General features: G+C 47.5%; 1 protein-coding gene across 1 annotated transcript in view; it reads right to left on the bottom strand.

Annotated features, from left to right (window-relative positions):
* Positions 1-23,877, bottom strand: part of DPP6 (dipeptidyl peptidase like 6) — a gene marked incomplete at its 5' end in the record, with an annotated part of 757,264 nt that extends 733,387 nt beyond the window's left edge. Inside the window, one exon of the mRNA XM_081284194.1 lies at positions 23,827-23,877. Coding sequence (XP_081140320.1) covers positions 23,827-23,877 — 51 coding nt within the window. The remainder of the gene's footprint in view (positions 1-23,826) is intronic.
* Between the last annotated feature and the right edge of the window lie 244 nt (positions 23,878-24,121).

Genomic DNA, 24,121 nt, shown 5'->3' with positions numbered 1-24,121 from the left:
AAGATGTGACAGGAAAAGTTTAAAAATAGGCATCAAAGCATAACAACATAGAAACGGAAACAGCAATGGTGATGATAATGGAACACCACGTGTGTTTCTCTTTGTGGTCCTGTGCATGCAGAAGGAATTCCTTCTGACCCCCTGTAGGAATCTTCCTGCTCTATTGCTGCTGCTGAGAGCAGGACCATCCGAGGAATGATTCTGTTTACATGGAGGCAATCAGCACAGGACTTTTTACACGATGAAGGTGCACTGCTCACCTGCACTACCAATTTGTTATGCTTGCCTTGAAATCTCTTTCAACTGCAAATGGAGGGAGGGTCATGCCCAAAACCCTTTCTCTAAATAAACAAATCATAATCTGAACAACTGCTCAACTGGATTCCTTCTCGATTTTTGTGAGCATCTGCTGTGTGCAGACAATGGGGACACAGAAAGTACACCCAAGCCTTGCACCAGTCGCCTCACCTCCTAGCTATGGAGAACTAACCAGCCAGTGGAGAGTATCCTTACAAAAACGTCAGCAGTTCTGGTCAACAAAGGCTAAGAGGTGCCTGATACTGGGCCAAGAGTGCAGCGTGTGGACAATGGTCTGAGCTTGAAGGTCTAAAGGAGGAACATTCCAGAAAGCAGCAGCTGATATCTGGGGTAAGGGAGATCCAGGATGAAGATCCAGGATGAAGGAGGGACAGGTGTGGAGGGGCCAAGGCTGAAGAGGACCTCATGGGTTCCAGAGACACACCACAGCAGGGGTGAGGCCACAGCCCCCCGCAGCTGCCAGGAATCATCCTGGTGTCATCCCAGCTCCGCGGGAACCCAAGGGAAGCAGCCTCATGTGTGTCTAAAACATCACTCTGGAGGCTCTGAGGGGCAAGCACTCTCTGACCCCAAGTAGAGAGAGACAAGGAGGCTGCATGGGAGGCGATTTATGGTCCAGGCAGGAGATGACGATGGCACCGGCAGGGGTGAAACCCTCCACAGGGGAAAGTGCTCAGTTTGGGAGGCACATGAGGCTGGAGCTGCTGGCTGAGTGGCTGTGAGTTGGGAGGGAAGAAAGGAACCAAAGACCACTCAGAGCTGAGAGCACGAGCTCTGGGTTCCTCAGACCTTAGGGATGGCATTGTCTAGGCCCAGCTGTACCACTCCTCTGTGTTGTCCTGAACAATTAAAGTCATCTCACTACAGTGACACATGCACACCATGTTTACAGCAGCACAGTTCACAACAGCCGAACTATGGAATCAGCTGAGGAGTGTGTCAACGGATGGATGGATACAGAAATGAGGCACCTCCACATGGCAGAATTCCATTCAGTCATAAATAAAGAAAACACATCGTTTGCAGAAAAATAGGTGGAAGCAGGAACATCATGCTGGGAAAACTAAGCTGACCTCAGAAGGTCAAGGGTCATGTGTTCGCTCTGGTACACAGAGGCCAGAGAGAAGAAAATTTTAACAAGGAGCCACATGAAAATAGAAGGGAGGCCAGCAGCATTAGGAAAGGAATCAGGGAGGGACAGAGGAAGCCTGGGAATGAGATGGACCCAACTATGTTAAGTTCCTGTACAACTCGTCACGATTACATCCTGATTACATGTAATCATGATGCCCAGTAAAAAATTAAAAGGTAAAAAGTGAAAAATACACCTCACAATCTTAGTAAGAAAACTGTAGACAAAGAGCTCTTTCTGCAATAAGCTCTGTTCTTTGTGTACCTGTAGAAACTGTCTGACCACCACTTCCTTTATACGTCAGCCATTTATTGATACCCTATTATCTGTATTTTTCTACCCATATTTCCCCAAAAATAATAGTATTAAAATAACAACCAGACTCTGAGTCTGTAATTGTTTTGCTCTTATCCAGCTGTGGTCTGAATTTTTCCATTTAAAACCCATAACTGTCTCTTTTGGATTACGTCTGATTTCATCCTCCGTGGAATAAACAAATATTTCTTAGCTCGTATTACCAGAAACAGGAACTGTTAGATTAGAACCTTCTAGAATCCTTTCAAATTCCAACTCCCAATGGACACACTGAGCCTATCTATTGACAGTACTTTTTGCACAAGTGTTCCACTAACTTTATAAAAAGGGCCCCTGTTTTGAATTTTGCTGTCTCACATGTCAATCCTTCATTTTTCTATCAAGGCATGGATTTTTGCTGCCTTTTTCCTCTTAAGCTAAAGGCTGCCAGCCTCTGATTTTAACCTAGGGATGCAGAGCTCTCGAAATCACACCTGATTCTATTTCCTTGAAAACCTTCCAGACGTTCATAAATGCTGGGCACACACCATGCGGTGCCTCTGCTTCCTGGTGTGTTAGGCTCTCGAGAGGAGCAGAACGAGGAGGACGTGTGTGGGCACAGAAAGGGATTTACATTAAGGAGTCAACTCATGAGACTACGGGAGATGCCAGGTACAAAACCCACCGGGAGGGATGGCAGGCTGGAGACCTACCCAAGCTCAAGGCCAAAGCTACCTCCTGCAGGAGCCCCCCTGCTTGGGATGCCAGCCTTCAACCCTTAAGCCCCACCCCCCTTAGGGAGGGCCTTCTGCTTTGCTCACAACCCACTGATTCAAACATTAGCCTTATCTGCAAACACCCTGGCATAAACCCCAGAACAGTGTCAGACAGCCCCCTGGCACAGAGGCCCAGACACATAAAACTAGCCATCACACCTAGGTGAGGGCTCGTCACTGTCTTCAAAGTTGCTGTACAACACATTTCCCAATCTCTCATGACTCTGAGGACTCTCTCCTGGATGCACGCCAATCTGTGCGTTCCTCTTTATATACAGTACCCCAATCTATGAATCCAGTTGCAATTTGATCAGCACCCAAAGGACCAGAATGCTCAGCTCTTGACTATTAGGTTTTCTTTTAGCTAATGGGATTTGATATTAACTTAACAGAAGCCTACAAAATTTTTCCTCTACCTAGACATGAATCTCTGCATAAAAGCTAAGTTCAAAGGGCCTTTAGTGCCCTCAAGTTATCCCATCCCATGGGTAAGGAACGACGCATGTCTAACACTGCACTAGTCTCCTTAGTTTCTGTTATGGTTGCGATATGAGGTGGCCCCCAAAGCTCACAGGTGAGACATGCAAGGAAGTTCAGAGGGAAATGACTGGGTTTTGAGAGTCTTAACCATTAATTCCCTGACAGGCAGTAGCTGGGTGGTAACTGTAGGCAGGTGGAGGGGGGTGGCTGGAGGAGGTGGGACCCTGGTGGCATGCCTTTGGGGTATATACCGCCATATTCTTCCTCACCTTGGACCCAGAACAACAGATTCAGCAGCCATCTGTGGACTGAGACTTCTGAAACCGTGAGCCCCCAAATAAATTTTTCCTCCAAAAATTATTCTTGTCAGGTCTTTTGGTAACAGTGATGGAAAAACTGACTAAAAGAGCTTCTTTTCCCCAACTGTCTTGTACCACGAATCCTACCATGGGCCCCTCTCTGTGGCCTCTCTTTCTATTGCTTTGTTCTTATCAGCTCTTCTAAGTTGTTGGTGATTTGTTGCAGGACTGAACAGAAACTCCTCTCCACTTTCCAAACCTGATGCTGCCCACAGGCTGTTTCCCACATCTGAACCGCAGATCTCCCGCTGGTCCAGCACATCCCAGTGCCTCTCCTCAGTGAAGTGGAACTCTTTCATAAATTATAGACACCCAAGTTCCACTAAATTTCATTTAAATTAGTCTCTCTTAAAAATCCTCACTGTAGTAATAAATTGCCAATTTATAGTGATTTCATCTTCTTCAAGAAATAGTCTTAATCATGACAGTTTTGTTTTGCCTTAGATTGATAATTTAGGGGAAACATCTTCTTGTCTATCATGTCTTTCTCATAGATATTAGCTTCCAGACACTTTTCTTATGTGTACAATCATCTAAACGTAGATTGAAGTGTCTATGTTGAAATAATAATTCTCTTAATCTACTTTTGCAATGAATACATCAGAACTCGAAATTAAATGAGTAGTTGCATAATTAGTTATATGCTATTTCTGTCACTAGAGTATTAGCCCCAAGAAGGGTAGGGCTGTATATTGCTGAGATATCTCAGGACCCACACCAAAACCCTTGATAAACAGTACACGTACACCTGTAACTCACTCAGTCTTTCGAGAAATTATCAGAGTGAGATTAAAGTGCTCACTGTTACCACCACCCCCCTCTGCCATCTCTCAAACTCATTAATGGATCATCAGCCCTGAAGGAACCCTGCTTCCACCTCTCCCAGGCCCAGCCTACAACGTGGAGGCTGCTGAGCCCAAGCAAACTGACCCAAGTGTAAGAAACTGAAAGACCATGGAGGAGAAGCCAAGGATAACCTCATTTTAGCTCTTCAGTGAGCAAAACACCTGCACCAGCAGCCAAGACCCTAGACACCCTCCACCTGTCAGACAGGATGACTGAAAATTTCAAAAAACAGCGAGAAGCCCCACTACCCAGAGTCCTCTCCCTGCATGGTGAGGGCTGGCGTGGCTGCTGATCTCCATGAGAGAGAAAGAGCAGAAGACCGAATGCCGCAGTAGCTTAATCCAGCACCTGACTTCAACACCCAGCCAAGGCAGCAGTGGAGGAAAGGTAGATGGCGAAGTAAACTCAAAGCCCTGGCAGGAGAGTGCGACCCGAGGTGTGGGGTGGGCTTCCAAAGTATGACTTCATCTCCTAATAGCATACAGCTTGCTTTCTTGAAGAGTGTCACCCTAGTCAGGGACACTCAACACTTGATCCCTTCTCTTAACATGACTGGGTTCTATACTTATGAGTTGGAGACTGGCCTTCTCCCTGCTTCCAAGGTGACCTTGGGCCACCTGCTGATTGAACTTGTTAGAGTTCCATGTGAAAACTGAAGACAATACCCTTGCATGCAGGGCTGTGCAGGGACTTAGGGAGGTACAGCAGGGAACATGCACACCTCCCTGCTTGCCAGACGTCAGACAGCGCTGAAGAAACAGCCATGCTGGGAGAGAAGCGCCTGCTCTCTTTGCCTGCCTTCCCTGTCCCACGCAACACCTCACACTCCAGCCCAGGACAGGAAAGCCCGGCCCCGGGCCCCAAGGATTCCCCTGAGCTCTCCTTGCTCTCGCACCTGTGGGAGGGGAACGGCCCTTTCGGCACAGCTGCAAGCTGCCTTCTGAGCCTGGGGTTGGGCTGCACCCTGAGGACCCCTCAGACCTCAGCAACCACAAGCCTGGGTGTCTATGGGGTCACTCATATGAATACAGTGGCTTATATGAATGAGTTCAAATTTAAAATAAGAGGCTTAATTCTTCTCATTGAAAATAAGGGAAAAGTATTGTAGCTCAGTGGTAGAGCACTGGCTTGCCATGTGGGGGGCACTGGGTACATAAAATAAATAAAATAAAGGTATTGTGTCCATCTACAACTAAAAAGAAGAAGAAGAGGGGCTGGGGATGTGGCTCAAGCGGTAGCGTGCTCGCCTGGCATGCGTGCGGCCTGGGTTCGATCCTCAGCACCACATACCAACAAAGATGTTGTGTCCGCCGAGAACTAAAAAATAAATATTAAAAATTCTCTCACTCTCTCTCTCTCCTCTCTCACTCTCTCTTTAAAAAAAAAGAAGAAGAAAAAGGAGGAGAAAGAGGAAGAAAAACAGTAAGGGAAAAGATGTCTCTCTCCTCCTGTGTCTTAGAGAATTTATCTGACAGCGCTGGTAACTGTACTTTTTCATCTCTTTGAAATGGGTCACTGAAGCGTAGGTAGGTAGGGCAGTGCTGGTCTACGACCCAGGAGTGTCTTTCCCCAGGACGTGGGTGCCATGTTTTGGAAATGCAGACGTCAAGGAGACAGCTCTGGGACCTCCAGCTTCGGGGGGCTGCTGTCCTCCTCAGAGGCCCTGCTCAGGGGGGCTTCCGCCAGGCAGACAGGAGCTTGTTTTTCTCTGGATAAATTCAGTGATCAGCTAACACAGCTGCCACCCAACTGCCAGGTAGACTGAGGATGGACTGTGCGTGACCCACGATGCTGCCAGTCCTCCTCCTGAAGAACTCGTTGGCGTTGCCTGGAGAACACCTGTTTAATGGGCTGCCTCTGCCTGGCTGAGAAGGGCAAGAGCTTCCTCTCCTTGCAGTCTTCCGGCTGCAGTCTGGGGTGCACGCCCTCGCCCAGTGCCTGTTCAAATAATGACTGTGTTCTCTCCTTTCACTTCACGGACAGGATTTCTAGTGTGGGAATGGATTCTGCTTTTAATTATATTCCCCCAACAGGCCTCTACCAAAAAGACTCCATAAGTGTTTCAGTCAGCTTTTTTGCCACTGAGACTATAAGTGTTTGTAGGGACAAACGAGGCAAGGCATCGAAGACAGCAGGAAACAGTTTTATTTGGCTGCAGCCAGGTTCAGAGGGCACAGCTTTTACTGGGATCAATCAATCCCCTGAACCCCGAGTTCAGGGAGTTTCAGAGTTTTATACCCAGCCTGTGAGGGGAGGGGCTCAGAAGTTCCCAGTCTGCAGAAGTTCACATAAAAGCAGATTTTTCTCTCACTGTTCTGGGCAAGTTAACTCTTCAAGGACAACACCTGAGAAGGGGAGAGCTTCTTCTCCCCTCTTTCCTCCCCCTGCAGCTGTTACCATGGGCCCATTTGTAATTTATCTTAAAAATGTAGACATCTCTATGAAGCCCAGCTCAAGGCCAGAGGCCTTGTTTGCACATTTCTTCAAAGTACTATACTGGATACGTTTGTGAAAACTAGTAAGGGGGTGTCCAGCACCTGGAGCGCTGGTATCTTCTCGGCCAGTGGCCAAGTAAACAGGGCGACACGAAAATAGGAAGTTTATCTACATTGGACTCCTTCATAGAGACTCTTTTGCTGAGAGTCCCAAAATCAGGCATGGTGAAGAGGGCTTTTCTGTGGAGAAAGGGGGTGCCCAATTCATAAGTAAGACCTGACCAGAACAATTGAAAGTTTTATTTAGGAGCTCACGGTTTCAGCGGTCTCAGTCTATACATAGCAGGCTCCATTCCTCAGGGTTTGATATGAGGGAGGAGGACATCATGGTGGAAGAGTGCGGCAGAGGGAAGTGGTTCACATGAGATCAGAATGCAGAGAAAAATGTCTCTACTTGCCACATACAAATATATACCCAAAAGCCATGTCCCCAAATTCCCACCTCCTCCAGCCATACCCCAACGCTTCAGTTACCACTCATTTAATCCCTATCAGGGGATTAATTCACTGATTGGGGTAGGACTCTCACAACCCCATTATTTCTTCTCTGAACCTTCTTGCATTGTCTCATGTGAGCTCTAGGGGGACACCTCACATCCAAACCATAAAATTCTGCCCCTGGCCCCCAAAAGCTCACAATGCAAAGTATATTTCATCCATTTCCAAGAGTCCCCATAGTCTCAACAGTTCCAAGATTGCTCAAATTTCCAAGTCCAAAGTCTTCTCTGAGACTCAAGGCAATCTTGCATTGTGAGCTCCTGTAAAGTTAAAAGCAATTTACAAATACCTAATATATAAAGTACAGAATAAACATTTCCATTCACAAAAATAGGGGCATAGAAAAAAGGGATGGGACCAAAACAAGACAGGAATCCAGCTGGGCAAACCAGTCCTGAGGTGCGGTCAGCCTCTGCAGCACATGGCATCATGTCCTCTCCAAAGGGCTTATGTAGCTTCACTCCTGTGGCCTTGCTGATTATGCCCAAGTGGCCTTTCTGCTGGCTTATCGTCTCTGGTCGATTCCTGCCACTTTCCTAGGATGATGTCCCACACTAGTGGCATTTCTTAATCTGTCTCCACTGCAGCTTTGGCTTCCTCCTCACATCTCCATGCACTGCCCTCTCAGGGTCTGCCCACAGGGACTCTGACCCTGGGGCACTTTGCCTGGCTTCCAATGCCTTCCTTTGAAATCTTGGTGGAAGCCTCTATCACCCTCCAACCCCAGGATCCTGCAATCCCACAGAACCAGCACCATGTGGTCGATGCCAAGGTCTGCCACCATCTCAGGCAGTAGTCAAACCTCCAACAGCCCTGGCTGCAGCAGCCTCTGAGTCCCAGAGTGGCTGAGAATGTTGGGAAACCTTCCTGGGCCTCCATGTGCAACAAGGGTGCCCACTGGTCTCAGGAGAATTTTTACTTTTACTTGCCTGAGTCTGAAATGGAGGTGGTTGTCAGCTCCCAGGATGGCCTTATCGTCTCTGGGCAAAGTCTTCAAGATTTCTCTAGTGGCAATAATGCCTTTAACAACTGCAACTTCCTTAGAGCCAGTTTTACTCCTGCCTTTCAAGTTCACGTTTTCCAATCTTTTTGCTCTGTTTTCTGCTTCTGAATATCACAGTAAACTTGGCTAAAAGCCACCAGCAATACCCATGACACTTCCTGAATGTTTTGCTGCCTAGACATTTCTTCCACCAGATTAAGAAGTCCATCGCTTTGAAAATCAGCCTCACAGAAAGTCTCAGGACACAGGCAAAATGCAGACAAGTTTTCAGCCAGAACACAATATGAATAGCCTCTACTCCACATTCCAACAGAGTCATCCTCTGAACTCTCTTGAGCCCTTTCGTCATTGTCCATGGTCCTACTGGCATTCTGGTCTTCTGAGCTCCCACCAGAATCAGTAAGCTTTGCACACAAAAACTTAAAGATCTGCAGCAGACACTGCTAAGCATCTCAAAATTCCTCCCATCTATTCCAAAAAGCTCAAAAAGCTTCTGAACCACAGGGTCAGGTTAGCCACAGCAACGACTCTAATTCTTGGTACCAATTTCTGTTTCTGTCAGCTTTTTCACTGCTATGACTAAAAGATCTGACCAGAACAATTTCTGGAGGAAAGGTTTATTTGGAGGCTCACAGTTTGAGAGGCCTCAATCCATACATAGCCAGCTCCTTCCACAAGGCTCCGGGTGAGGCAGGGCGTCATGGCGGAAGAGTGTGGTAGAGGGAAACAGCTCACATGATGATCAGGAAGCAGAGAGAGAGGTCTCCACTTGCCAGATACAAATAGATGCCCCAAAGCCACACCCCCAATTCCCACATCCTCCAACCACACCCACCACTTGAGTTTCCACCCATTGATCCTATCAGGGGATTGTTTCACTGATTGGGTTAAGACTCTTACAACCTGGTCATTTCTCCTCTGAACCTGCTTGCACTGTCTCACATGTGATCTTATGGGGGACCTCCAACCACACCCACCACTTGAGTTTCCACCCATTGATCCTATCAGGGGATTGTTTCACTGATTGGGTCAAGACTCTTACAACCCGGTCATTTCTCCTCTGAACCTGCTTGCACTGTCTCACATGTGATCTTATGGGGGACCTCCAACCACACCCACCACTTGAGTTTCCACCCATTGATCCTATCAGGGGATTGTTTCACTGATTGGGTCAAGACTCTTACAACCTGGTCATTTCTCCTCTGAACCTGCTTGCACTGTCTCACATGTGATCTTATGGGGGACCTCCAACCACACCCACCACTTGAGTTTCCACCCATTGATCCTATCAGGGGATTGTTTCACTGATTGGGTTAAGACTCTTACAACCTGGTCATTTCTCCTCTGAACCTGCTTGCACTGTCTCACATGTGATCTTATGGGGGACCTCCAACCACACCCACCACTTGAGTTTCCACCCATTGATCCTATCAGGGGATTGTTTCACTGATTGGGTCAAGACTCTTACAACCTGGTCATTTCTCCTCTGAACCTGCTTGCACTGTCTCACATGTGATCTTATGGGGGACCTCCAACCACACCCACCACTTGAGTTTCCACCCATTGATCCTATCAGGGGATTGTTTCACTGATTGGGTCAAGACTCTTACAACCTGGTCATTTCTCCTCTGAACCTGCTTGCACTGTCTCACATGTGATCTTATGGGGGACCTCCAACCACACCCACCACTTGAGTTTCCACCCATTGATCCTATCAGGGGATTGTTTCACTGATTGGGTCAAGACTCTTACAACCCGGTCATTTCTCCTCTGAACCTGCTTGCACTGTCTCACATGTGATCTTATGGGGGACACCTCACGTCCAGACCCTAACAAGGAGGACATTCCAGAAGGCACCTTTGGGGCTGAGAGCAGCATCCCCACATGTCTGCCTTGGACTTCAGAATGAGAGCCCCTGTGAGCAGCGAAGGCAGAAGAAGGCTTTCCTGAAGTCCCTGTTTGTCTTAAAGATAGGAAGGAGCAACGAGAACACAGCCACCTTCATCCTCTTCCTGAAGGTCGTCAACCAAGGAAGACTGAACTCACAGCACCAAGGAAGAGCCTGAAAGTCAAGCACACCTAGGGCACCAAGGCACTCTGTCCCAGGGTCCACGCATTTCCTTAAAAATCATGTTCTTCCCCTTTAAAACTGTCTACAGCTCCCATTTTCCTCTCAACCATCTGGACCTTCTTCAAGTTCCCTATTTTGCCTGGCTCCCATGCACCTGCACATTAACAGATTTGCATGTTTGACTCCTGTTAATCTATTGCCAGTTTGTTTCAGCAGACTCCACTCAAATGCCAACCCTTCCTGGAAACTTGAACTCCCCCAAACATGCACATGGCCTGGTTTGCTACAACTAAACCCTAATGTAAGTTACACAAGTCCCCGTGTTGTGCTTAATACCAAGGAATTCAAGGAAGAAGGGAGGAAAAAAGTACAGATTGATGCTGTCAAGATAGCGTCTAGAAAATAGGCAGTACAGAAGACTCTAGGGCACCCTAAGTTAATCTCAAAGAGAAAAAAAGTTACCTGCAAAGGATATTTATTCTTAAAATACATATTTTGTTTATTCTTAAAACCTGGCTGCAGGAAGAACTTCCTGAGTCATGGAAACATTAGGACTTGTCTTCTGACACTGGATTTACAGACATACTTCTACTATTACACGCTCCTACTATTACGTTTGAATCTTAAACGTCCCCCAAGGCCACGTGTTGAAGGGTTCACCTGCAGCCTTTGGCACCTTTATGAGGCAGCCTGGAAAGGAGTCAGGTCACTGGAGTCGTGCCCTTAGAGGGGACTCAGCCCCTTCCTGTTTGCTTTCAGGCTGCCATGAGCTGAGAAGCTTCCTGTTCCACAGGCTTCCACCATGATACACTACACCACCAACCGCCCAAAGAAACAGCCAAATGACCATAGACTGAAACCATGAGCTAAAACGAACCTTTCCTCCTTCACCTCATTTATGTCAGGTATTTTGTCACAGCAACAGAAAGCTGACACACATACTAAACAATGATGCCATTCCTACAGCTGCTCAGTGGTCCTGCTGGAGGCAAGGGAGCCTCTTCAGGACCATCGGCTGACCCATCCTAACACCTTGCCCCTCACTGTCTTCTACTGTGCTTTATGAAGGACAGCTTCCCCTTCTGACCAAACTTCAGAGGCCAGCTCACTGCTGTGCCCACCCTGGCAGTGGCCTGGGAGGAAGGTCTCACCCCTGATTGGAAGAGCCTCTGGGTGCATTACACTGACCTTCCACTCTTCCTCATCTCTTATATCCACCATTTCCAAAGAGCCAATCGCCATGGAAAATCCTATTCCCATATATTTGCAGGGTGGTCCTGAAACATTTCTAAGCACTTTGAATGTTCTGGATCTCACCGAAGCTTTAGGAATGCATTAACTGTCATTAGCATTGTTAATGTAACAGGGAATTTTAAAATTTGCATAAGAGTATCTTAATATTATCTCCTTTCTATGTATTGAAGAAGAAGAAGAAGAAAAGCTTTTGTGGTTGGCTTTAGAATTGGGAGTTTTATCTGCAGTAATTAACATTTCCTAGATGTCTAAAAATTGAACCTGTTTAAATAATCATAGCCAAAAATAAACTTTATAGAGAAAATAACCAGTTCTTCCTTAACGATAAAACTCTGAAAGGAAAGGCATCTCTTTGACCCTAGTTCTACCATGTAAGCACTTTATAGTGAACTGAAATTAAAATGGAATAGTCATACTGAGAACATAAAATTTGGGGGTCATGGCTCACAGGCCTTCCTGCCACCAAAAATCAGCTAAGTAAGATGAGGCTGAAAAGCCCAGCAAAGTCACGGCACCCTCAGGGTTAAAAATAACAGGTGATTCCTCTCAGTTTGAAGCACGGAAAGAGACACTGCACACGGACACCCTGCTTTCCAAGCATCTCTGTCCTTTACGAATGTGCACATCAAGGACTGTGGCACCAGCTCTTTGGGCAAAGGGAGACCAACCGAATCCCAGCTTCCTGAAGAAGATGGCCTAACATGTCACCAGACTCCGAACTGCAGAACTCAGCTAGCAGAATGAGCAACATGCTATTTAGAAGCATGGGACTTCGATGTGCCCTTGTGACCTCTCAGGGGTCTGTCTGGGATGGCCATCGCAAGATCGCGTAGTGCTGAGCAACGAAACCTTGCTTTCTCTTCTACTTTCATGGGGAGGTTTACTGGGTGGAAGGACTCCCTTCTTGACGACAGATCCTCATCAACAGCTTTGACACATAACAGAAAGGGCTAAAGAGGTCCTCCAGGGGACAGCTGCTCTGAGCATCACCTGCAACCAGCCTGTCCACGTACTGCTGGCCACTGGATGGTTCTCTAAGGGTCAAATAGGAAAATCAAGAGCATGTTATTTAGAACAGTTTAGAGAAATTTGAAGACTAATTTTACATTTCTGGATCTAACAATACAGAACATGTGTTTGTACTTTGTACAACTTTTTTTTTTAATTATTTCATTCCAATAATATTCTATGATCTATGATAGAGTGAAAATGTTGAAAACAAGAAGAAAAACCAACCCTATCACCACAGTTTGATAACTGATTAGCTTAGAACAAAATTTTAGCCCGTTTCAGAATAACCTCCCAGCTTCTGAGTTTCTGCAGTAGCTCCAGATGGAGCCCAAGAATGTGCATCTTTGATGTTCCCAGGTGTATCACATGCTTTCCATTACTATAACAAAATACTAGAAATTATCAACCTAAAAAGAGGAAAGGTTCACTCTGGATCACAGTTCTGGAGGTTGGTTGCTTTCAGGCCTGTGAGGTGGCACATCATGGTGGGAGTGCAAGGTAGCCTTACCTCACAACAGCCAGGAAACAGAAAGAGAGGAAGAGGATGAGACCCTGGTCCACAAGGCCATACCAACAACTCAACTTCCTCCCTCTAGGCTCACCTCTCACAGGTCCACCACCTCCCAGGGTGCTCCAGGCGGAGGACAGTGCCTTCACCACATGGCCTTTGGTGGACACTCCCCCAAACCTCGGTGTCAGGTGATGCTGACACTTCTGATCCAAGCACCGCATGCTGATGAGACTGACCTCCAGTGACGGCAGAGCAGTCACACCTCCACTTACCATCAGAGCCAGACTGGGGTCCACATCAAGTTGACCCAGATTGGATAATGATGGTCTTCAACCACCATAAGAAGGAGTTTTAATCGGTTTTTGTTGTTGTTGTTGTTTGTTTGTTTTTGTTTTGTTTTTGCTGCTGTGATTACAAGACCCAACCAGAACAATTTTAGAGAAGGAAAAGTTTATGTGGGGCTCACAGTTTCAGAGGTCTCCATCCATCGACAGCCAGCTCCATTCCTCAGGGCTCAAGGTGAGGCTCAATATCATGGCAGAAGAGTGCGGCCGCAGGAAGCAGCTCACATGACCATCAGGAAGCAGAGAGAGACTCCACTCACCAGAATGTCTACCCCAAAGCCCCCGATGCCCCCTCCAGCCACACCCACCACTTCAGTCACCACTCCATTAATCCCTATCAGGGGATCAATTCACTGATTGATTAAGTCCTGTATAACCCAATCATTTCTCCTCTGAACCTTCTGACACTGTCTCACACGTGAGCTTTTTGGGGACCCTTGGTATCCCAACATAATAGGAGGGAAGCAAAATCTATCTTCTTGAGTGTGAATAAGCACATGAACACACACAGCACGTTCCTGTCCACTAACGTTCACACTTGACACACACATGCAAACGAGGCCCTCGGCTCTGCTGGTTCCAGCACCTTCGACTTTAATAAAGCCTGGGGCACCGGGAGCACAACACATTTCTCCGGAGCTAAGCAGCAGCAAGAGACCGGATCACGCTGAAGTGTTCTGCGAAAAATGATTTGCAAGGCACCAGGAGAACTTTAATGATATTCACAATCCAAGACTAAGATAGGTCCGCTTCTCAAGGAAACCTACATATAAAAATCACATCGGTCACCACATGGCCAGGTTGATCAGGGACAAACATGTCACACAAGAAAACAAGACAAACAAACAAGGAAACACGAGGAAGAGAGAAGGCCCACCTGTCTCTTTGCCAGCCACCTCCTGGGCTCTTTTGTGCCAAGTCCCTGTTTCTCTCAGTCTGGGATCATGGTTGGATGGCAGATCTGAGGTGATCAAATTGTTCCCAACTGTGGCACGTGATTTCCCATTATGAAGACGGATGTGGGCGGTCCACGATGCTGGGCGGCAGTGTAAGTTTAGTCTAAGGTACATCGATGCTCCAGGGGAGGAGCAGGGGAGGGAAGAGGACCAGGAAGGGAGCGAAGGAGGGAAAAGCGGCATTTCTTTCCATTTGTCCTTGATTTCGTGCCCAGCTGTGATTCTAAACACTAATAAATGTCCAGAGCCCGCATTCTGCCATCTCCCTTCTTATATAATAGCAAATCATCAGCATTAATTCATAAAAACAACTACTCAGAATGCAGGAAACTTCTTTATTAGAGCGACAGATCTGAACGGATCGACAAACTTCACGTTTCCACACCTGGGTCCAGCAGGCTCACTGTGACCCTGCTTCACCATGTGCCTGGCAGGGCTGGTCCTGCTTCACCACGTGCCTGGCAGGGCTGGGCATGACCCCTGCTCTCAGAGAGGTAAGCAGGTTTCTCTTGTCACTTCTGCTTTCTCTCACCCTGTCCTCCTGCCAACACAGCTCACTTTGGAAGGCCACTGAGCCCGCATGGAGAGAGCAGCTGCCCACCCTCCTCCTTCAGCCAGCATGCCTGTTCCCAAAGACTCCAGTGGCAGCTGGCCACCTGTCCCAGCCTCCGTGACGTGTCCCCCAGGTTCCTGCCTTGGTATGTCCCCTCTGGGTGCTCCATGGCCTCTGTCTTTGGAGACCCCCCCTCCACTGCTGTCCTCTGAGTCCACTCACGGCTCCACAGAGCAACTTCTAAATGGCCACTGCCTGTGGGCACACAGCCATGCCTTTAGACATGGAGGCACACTGAACATCATGGCCTCAGCCACCCCAACACTTCAATCTCCCTCCACAGGAATGAGGGACTTATGTCCACCTATGAGTGGCACAGGACATTCATTCAGTAAATATGAACACATTTCAAGATCTTTACACATTGTGAATGCAACAGAGGTACACAGAAGTGCTCCAAACTTGTGCGCATAGACAGAAAACCAGATCACAGGAAGCAGCCTGTGCAGGCGCCACCCACGCTGCAGAAGCCCCTGGGTGTGCCTCCCAGCCACAGTCCCCACACCCCACCCCCCCTCCACCATGGCCCGCATACTGTAAAATAGACGGTCATAATTTCCCTAATTTTTCTGAAAATGTTATCACTTCTGTTATGGGCACTACGTCAATATCCATTAGCACAATATTTCGGTTTTGACTAATTTTTTAACTTTATGTAGCTAATCACATTAGACATTCTTCCAGGTCTGATGTCCTTTACTCAATGTCACAGTTGAAGAAGTCTCACGGTTTTGAGTGTGAAGTGGAATGACCTCACTACTGCCTGGTACTGGTACCCACTGTCCAAATACACCAAGGTATCTGTGCATTGCACTGCCGATGGAGATGGGGTTGTTCCAGTTTGACACTGCACAACAAGCCTTCTTGCACATTCTCTAGGGGACATACATCTATACATTTCTTTTGGGAAATACCCAGGAGTAAAATGGCTGAGTCATAAGCTACGTAGATAGACAACTTCGGCAGTTAGGATGAAAGGTTTTCAAAGTTTAGTGCCTTCCACCCATGTCCAGGGTTTCCATTTCTCCACATTGGTGAAAAATTTAGTGCTAGAAAACCTATTAAAGCCTTAGCATTCATTGGGTGTTTTCTCACTGTGATTTCAAGTTGTGTTTTTCTGGTTATGCTAATGCATTTCTGTAAAATTCCTGACCCAGAGAAATACTGCTCTACAAATCCGGGGTGGAGACTCTGCTGCTGCAGTGGGCATGGGATACTCCAGCCCAGGGTTCTCAGGAAAGGCAGGTGTTTCCCACGATGTGGAGGCAGGGGCTCCCAGGAGAACCTCCTCCTATGGTTGAAGTGGCTCACAAGTGCAGGGGTTCTCGTTTCCTGATACTGCATTAATCGATCAAGTTCCTTTTTCTTCCCTGCAGAAGATCCTAACAAATGGAACATTCAGCCACGGTGAAGTTTCCAGGGCGAGGCTAGAGATGCCATAAAGACAGAGCAGAAGAGGCATTGCTCTAGAAGCTTCCACATCCCCATCTCTCAGACCCTAGTCCTTCTAGGAGTGACTGGAGAGTGGAGAACTTCCGAATGAGATGCTGTGGACTGCAAGCACCTGGCCGGACATGGCGTGCACCTGGGTTCCTCCCTGTGGCCCTGTCATTGCTCCAAGTCTCGCCCTTTCAACACAAAACCCAACCACCGTCTGTCCTGCCAACACAATGCGCTGCCCTAAGAAAATGACACCGTGTACAGAAAACTATATTGTGAGCTATAAAAGGCTCTATGCCGCTGTGAGCTATTAAATGATGTTGAAATGAAAGGGTGGCACCTTGTGAATGCAGGCACAGTTTACTGAGTCACAGGAAGAAGAACAGCAAAAGAAAAAAAATTCCTGTTGTAAAATGTTTACTCAAGACTTGATTTGGTCTGGTAAACAGAAATATCTGGGGAAAAAATTAGTATTTAACTATAAAACTTTGTCTCTTACAGATAATTATAGCTAGTATATTTAAAATGTTTTTCTTTTGCCTTAGCAGAGAGAAGCCAGCCTATGATGAAATAATTCTGATCTTTCGGCTTGAAGATCATCAATACTTATTTCCCCAAAATACGGAAGACAAAGGTACAGCAAATGGAGCTGGTTGATCTGAGGCGGGACCAACCCTACATGTTCCATCTGTAGATCAACTGAGGTTGTTAGCTTGCTTTTCTCAAGTTCACGGTTGGGTGCCTATTTGCAGAAGTTTGACTACATGTTGGTCATATAAAACCAAAATCATAAAATGAGAATTAGTTGAAGTAAAATTAAATGCTGCGTTCAGAGGGTCACTACTGTAGCAGGAGGGGGAAATGACAGAAAGGAAGACCTTACAAATCAGTGAGGACAGGGTGATCCGCCAGGCTTCTCCCAGGCACCCCTATGGCCAGCCCCTGTGGCCAGCCTGGCCAGCCAGCAATTCCCTTCCATCTGCACAGATGAGCAGCAGTGAGCTCAACACCAGGCGCTCGCTCCCGCCTTATCAGAGCACCGTGATTTTTATTTAACAGTCAAGAAAGTCAAGCAGTCAAGGCCGCTGTGCCCATGACAGCTCTACTCTGCAGATCCGCAGCTGTGACCAGGAAGGGGGTAGCTGCTCCTATGACACCTGTGTGTGCACCCTGCACATGTGCTGTGTGCTGACTGCACACTCGCACACGCTGTTCACACCTCTGCCCTGGTCTTCTGCGCTGTGGTGGGAGCACTCCAGATCTTGCAACTTAGAGGCTCATAAATTTATGCCACCTATTTCATTTTTATCGGGAGATGGTGACATGTGGGAGACAGACTGATGATGAGCTGGGAGAGGCCATGTAGGTCAGTGCAGGACAGACCACAACGCCAGTAGATTCTTTGTTGTAGCAGGGAAGGTGACTTCCACAGCATGCTGTAGGAGTAAGCCTGAGGGACGGCAATAAGACTACCTGGACAGGGAGGGGACATCGAACAGGACTTCAGCAACATCTATTCAAATGCCCACATTTCCCAGGGGAGAAAAACAGGCCCCAGAGCTGCCCAGAGGCTGCTCCCGTCCTGGCCAATCCCAGAACCTCTCTGCTGGCCATGGTCTCCAGATAGGCGGTCACCTCCTTGCTCCCACTTTGTTTCTTGTGAAATAAATGTTCAGGTGAATCACAGACAAACAATGTCATCCTTCAAAGAAAACAATCACTCTTTCAGGGCATGAAAAAGAGAGAAAGAGGCACAGCTTTGCTTCTTCAAACAGTCTTGCTTTTCCCCCTCCATGGGTAACAACGGAGCCCAGAAAACCTAAAGGAAAAACTCAAGCTAGAAGAAAGGATTTCCAAAGTTTTCTCCATAAAAACTGGTGAATGTTTGAGGAGACAGACACATTCACCTGGCGTAAATATTACATAATGCGTCCACCCATCTGTCTTCGTCAGGGAACCGATTTCACTGAGAGTTCAAGAGCAGCAAGATGCTCCTGGACCCGTCAACATGCCCTCTGTGTTCTTCGGTGTCCACTTAGGATCGATGTTTACAAGACCTGCGCCTCGGCTCTGTTTTCCTGAGGTGGCCGTTTCCCTCCCGGCTCTCCTCACCGCCTGTCTTCCCCGACTCTCCTTGGATCTTGCTTCCTCCACCACGGCTGAGACCAGGCCCCTCTGCCCACTTTCTAAAGGCCTCCTGCAGTCTCTCCATGACTCCCGAGTCCTTGATGGCAGCGTTTGAAAGTTCACGTCTCATCCTGTGGTTCTGGACCTCGGCGCACCACAGAACCACCATTAAACCCGTTACTGCCCAGCGGCAGCCCGGGCAGCTAACTCGCATCTCCAGAGTGAGGGGTTGGGGACAGTAGGGAGGCCAGGCAGAGGAGAGTGTGGACAGCACAAGGCAGGGCTGCAGACCTCCATCCCCAACCACTGGTCAACACTATGACTGTGGACGCCCCTGCATTTCTCAAAACCACCCACTCATTGCTAAGAGCCACCGACTCAGTGGACACCTTTCTCCCACCCTGCCAGCAAGCCACACACAACCAAAGGGGACTTCTGGTTGGTTCTGTCTACTCCTGTGTTCTTAGCACACAACACCTACGAAGTCTGGGGACATGCTCTTGAGTTCTAACACATGGTCTTGTTAGATATCATTGGCTCTCAAAGCAGTTCACACAATTCTCCTCTATTGTTGCATTTACTTTAAACTAATAAATGGAAAAGAAAACCATTGGCCTGGAGTAAATGTATTTACCTCCCCAAATAAAAACTGCATGAAGGCAGCAGTTACCTAATAGTAAACTGGGCATATGGTTCAATGTTATTACAAAAGTGGGGGAAAAAGAAACTGTACGATGGAATTCTCTCTCCCGTTACCTGATTCAGACATGAAGGTGTTCTTGAAATGAAAGACAGTAATGTACAACTGAAGCCTTGAGCCCTTCTCACAAAGGCCAGGCCCAGGCCACACAGTCCTGGCAAAGACCCTCCATCCATTCGTTTAACAGATTCATCCACTTGAGGGCTTACCAGGCAAAACTGTTGTCATTGATCAATGCTGATAATTTAAAATGCACCACATCTCTTGGTAATAACACAGAGGGTTCAAAGAGCAAATGATGCACAGGTTTAAAGCAATCAGTAACCAGGATGGGTTATAGAAAGAGGAGAACAAACACCCAGACCCAGAGGACGCAGGCCCTAAAGACCTGCTTGGGGCTCTGCAGAAAACTAGGACAGCCCTCTCCACCCAAGTTTTATTTATTTAAGACATTTTACAAAACATCCTGAGCTGACTGTCTGTTTATCTAAATTTGGGGATTTCTTCCTGCTATTTGATTTTTTACAGACTGCTAACATGCTAAGGTCTTCCCACACCTAGGAAGTTGTGGGAAATGGACTAAGGCTTAGACCTTTTCTCTGCACAAACAGGGTTAATCTATATTTCCCAAAGGAGTCTAGTTACAGGGTTGGTGATTCCATGAAGGGATGCTGAACAACCAGGAAAAAGAAAATGCATGCTGAGCATCCATCACCGGGACACATGGTGAGAACTCTCAGAACCCGAGGCCCTGAAGTCATTTCTGCAACCCATTATCAGAAGGCACATTCTCTTCAAAATCCACGCGGCGATGACCACGGTTAGAACCAGCTCCAGACCACCACTGTGTAAGAAGCAGCAAGAATGGTGTCCCAAGTACCCCAGATAGGGGAAATACTGCAGTACCAAAGGCTACCCCCTAAAAATCATCTCATGAGCATCGGCTGATGATCCAAGGAAGGGCTCCCCAACAGGAGGCCATGTCCCCATGAGCCCAATAACTTTCCTAAAAGAGCCTCTGCTGACCCGCGTCATTACAGGGAGAGCTTCATGGCGGATGTCAGACTGTGTTCAAATGGTTGAAAAGAAAACTCTCACCGTGGACAGTGCAGATCCAGGTGTTTATCCGACATAGGATGGGGAAGATTATAATTCTGAAAAGTTTCCAGGCTCATGGTATCACAGATACATCCAATCAATGACCAAAGGCCTAAGTCAATTCCAGTAAGCAAGAGGAAAAAGTTGCTTTTTCTATACAGGGAATTCCCAGACTGCCACCTTCATTTAAATCCAACACCCATCAATTACAGGATTCTCAAGGTAAATGGCTTTCAGACCCCTGATCCTTCCAAGAACCTCTGATCCCACTCTGGTCAGAAAGGCATGCCCAACCCTCACCAATCCCCCAGGAGAAGGAGAGTCACCACTGATCATAGTGCAGTCCCCAAAGACTTTCATTTTTAACCAACCTTTACTCACCAATTCAGTTTCTGGAAGAAGTTCAAATGCACAGAGCAGGGGAATTTAGCAGGAAGTGATATCCTTAGGATAACAAAATTTTCCACTGATCTCAGGAATGACTGCAATAGGCTACGCCTCTATTCAATACGCAGGATCTCAACATATTGACAGCCCCCACCCCAAGAATTTTCAAACATATTTCATGAAAATACAGTTACTTTTCAAAATCATTTTTTGTTCCAAGAGATTAGAAAATCCTGTTTCTTTTTCAGTATAGTAAATGGCAGATTGAATGATTAGTCTGTGAGTTCTCACAATATTTATGAAATAGACTCATCCTGAGAATTAAAACAGCAGTTGTGAACTATCCACTGGTAGTATTTCTTTTACTCATTGATTAACACCAAACAAGAGCACAGAGTGTACAAATAATCTGTCTTCTCTTAATCATCCAATTGTAATCAGGAAAAAGTTTCCAAAAGCAATGTCTGGAGAATAAAAGACGGAGTAAGATTTTATAATGAATTTCAACCAAGCAACATGGCACAGCCAGTGCCAGCCAGGAGGTTGCTGCCCCAGCCTAGCAGGGCTGGCATGAAGGGCCAGTCTGCAAGCCCAGGACCACCACACGGTGTGAACGCTTCAGAGGTGACACTGGGTGAACGTCCACAGCATCCCCCCAGTCACAAGGGCAGTACCAAGGCCGAATCTGCCTCTCTGTCCCGACCCTCCTTCAACGTCAAGGCTCCTGCAAGTTCAGGCACCTCAAGAAGCGCCGCACACTCTGAACCCAGCCTTGGCTCTGACAGCCGTGTGCGTGGACACAGTGAAACAGCACAGCAGAAAACACTGGCGGTTTTTATAGTTGGTGAATGTGCAGCAACTCAACTGTCAAGAAACAGGAGTAAATCATCTAATCTACATTGTGAATGTTAAATATCACCTGAATTTCAATCAAGTTGGGAGTACACACAAGTGCCAGTCACCTAATTCAAGACAGGCTATGATTAACTTCCAAAGCAAATGATAAAATATGAAGTCCCGGATTTATGATTTAAACCTGGAACCATCACTAGATTGAAGCTACACACATTTAGTTGGAAAAGCAAGTCTCAAATAAGTTACAAACGAGACTGCAAAGTCATGATTATCAATCAAAGAATGGACAGGACATTTAAAAGTTGAGCCAGTTCACCTCTCCTTTTGCTCTTGGTCCAATGGATGGCTCTTAACACACTGGTTGCTGTAGAATTCTGCAGGCGCGCTGCAACTTGCTCTAATTATACTTATTAGCCTCAGGCTTGGGAGAACACATGTGAGAATGGGCTAGCCTTCCTCAGCAAGTGGCCAGCAGTCCTCTAATTCTTCATTTTCTGAAGTAAAAGGCAGAAAGGGGAGGATGGGAGAGAACACTCTAAAAGTTTTCAAAGAAGATATAATTAAGATGATGCTACACTAGAACATTCCACGTAAGTTATGACTTACTTGGTGATAATCACTGACAGAGATATGTCATCATAATATCAATGTAACTAACCTGTACCCTTATCTTTACCCTCAGTCCTCAATGGGAAGGCTTTTGTAGCACATTATATGAAAAAGAACTTATAGATGTGGGTGGACCTTTAATTAGAAAATATTACTCTACACACGTTTCTGCTCTATTATACAGGAATCATGCCAAATAACACAATGACTAAAACGAGGGTGGAAAAATCAGGAAAACAGTTTGCTTTCACTAATGAGCAATTAGGCCAGCCAGCAGCAGAACCCGCGCTGAAGACAGCCCTTGACTGAGGGCCTGTGGCCAGGGGGTGGCCTCTGAGCAGGTGTCACACCCTAGGGTCTTGAGTGGAGCAGGGCATACTTCATCAAAAGTCAAGTTCTGGACCAACCCACCCTGCTGCTCTGTGCCAGGCAACAGGTGCCTTGCTGCTTGTGGGTGTGGTTAAGCCAGCCTGTATTTGTTCAATTAAATCAACTCTCATTTCCTTCCTCTCTTTGCTTGAAGGAAGACCTCCAAATGGCCCACTATCTGGGTCTTCCGAACACGTCTCCCCACACTTCTGCCCTGGACGCTGCCCATGCCCACTTTTGTAAACAACTCTAGATCTTGCAGCTGAAACAATTCTTGCATTTCCTGCTGGACCTTCCAAAGGAACACAGCCATCCTATCTCCTTGTCCCAGCCTCACACAGAAAGTACCAGCTAGCAATACAACACCAGGGACCCTCATCTCTCACCGACTTGAAAGGTTAAAACATGGCCCAAATAAACACCCGGCAGGCACACCAGAGCAAGATGGCAACCTTCTGGTCCCCACCAGGAGATTCCAGCATCCTACCCAGGTGTCCCATGCCCCACCCCCAACCCTCTCTACAGGAAATGAGGGAGCAGGTGTGCTTAGGTCAAGTGCACCAGCTGGGAGCAGGCAGGGGGTGTCTCACTTGCTGAGAAGGTGAGACTCCAGGTCCTCAAGTCAGCAAAGTTGTCCATGCTGAGAGGCCCCTGGGCCTGCAAACCTGGGCCTCCCTGGGGCAAGGGGTGATCCCCTCGTGCTAGGTCATCGCTGGCAGTGATGTGCCATTATCACCCTCTCTGGCACCATCAACCTTTTGGGAGTCATCTTTCCTAAACCTGGGGAATAGGGCCTGGCCCTGGACGCAGTGGCAGCCTTCAGGCACAGTGACTGGCCTGACAGTACCAGAGCCTCAGCAAACCCCAACAGGTCTTGAGCTCTGGGGACTCAACCCCGAGGCCAGCGCAAGCATAAGAGCCCAATGGCCCTGATCCTGGCTGAAATGACCTCCTCTCTCTGCGTTTCTCCCAGAATAGTCCCTGGGATCTGCTTGGAACTCTGACAGACACGAGGCCAGCAAGGGCTCCATCGCAGTCTGTGCTCAAAGACACAAAGCCACATGCCCAAAGGAGAGCGATCGCGAAGCCATCAAGTTGGTATTTGCAAATAAACGCGTGATCCTCGGCACCCGGGGCGCCACAGGCAAGCGGTGGAAGCGCTGCTGCACGGGTACCAGGTGGACGTCATTCCGTGGAATTAGGGACCGACGAGGAGAGACACCCCTCCATGCCCCTCACTGCGGGTCCCCAGATCCCGCGCGCCCGCCGTCCACACTCACCATCACGTTCCCCTGCATTTTAGCCGTCTTGATCATCGCCTTTTCCTTCATTTTGCCCGGAATCCGAAACCGACTTCTGCCCCAGGAAGAGTAACTTAATCCATTGTCCTGGCGAGGATGAAAGTCGAGGCTGGGCTGGCTGGCGACTGGGCGGAGATGCCTTTCTGAAGACGAGATTCTTCCAGGTCTTCCGTTTCCCCACCTTCACTCCCGCTCCCCAGCGGATCCAATACCAATCAACTCTTTTCAGTCGCCGCCAACGAAGGGAGAAAATCAAAAGAGCCGGATGGTGGAA

The sequence above is a fragment of the Spermophilus citellus genome, assembly GCF_964194105.1.
Source record: "Spermophilus citellus genome assembly, chromosome: 3".
Taxonomy (NCBI): Eukaryota; Metazoa; Chordata; class Mammalia; order Rodentia; family Sciuridae; genus Spermophilus; species Spermophilus citellus.
This window is presented reverse-complemented; position numbering and strand designations above follow the sequence as displayed.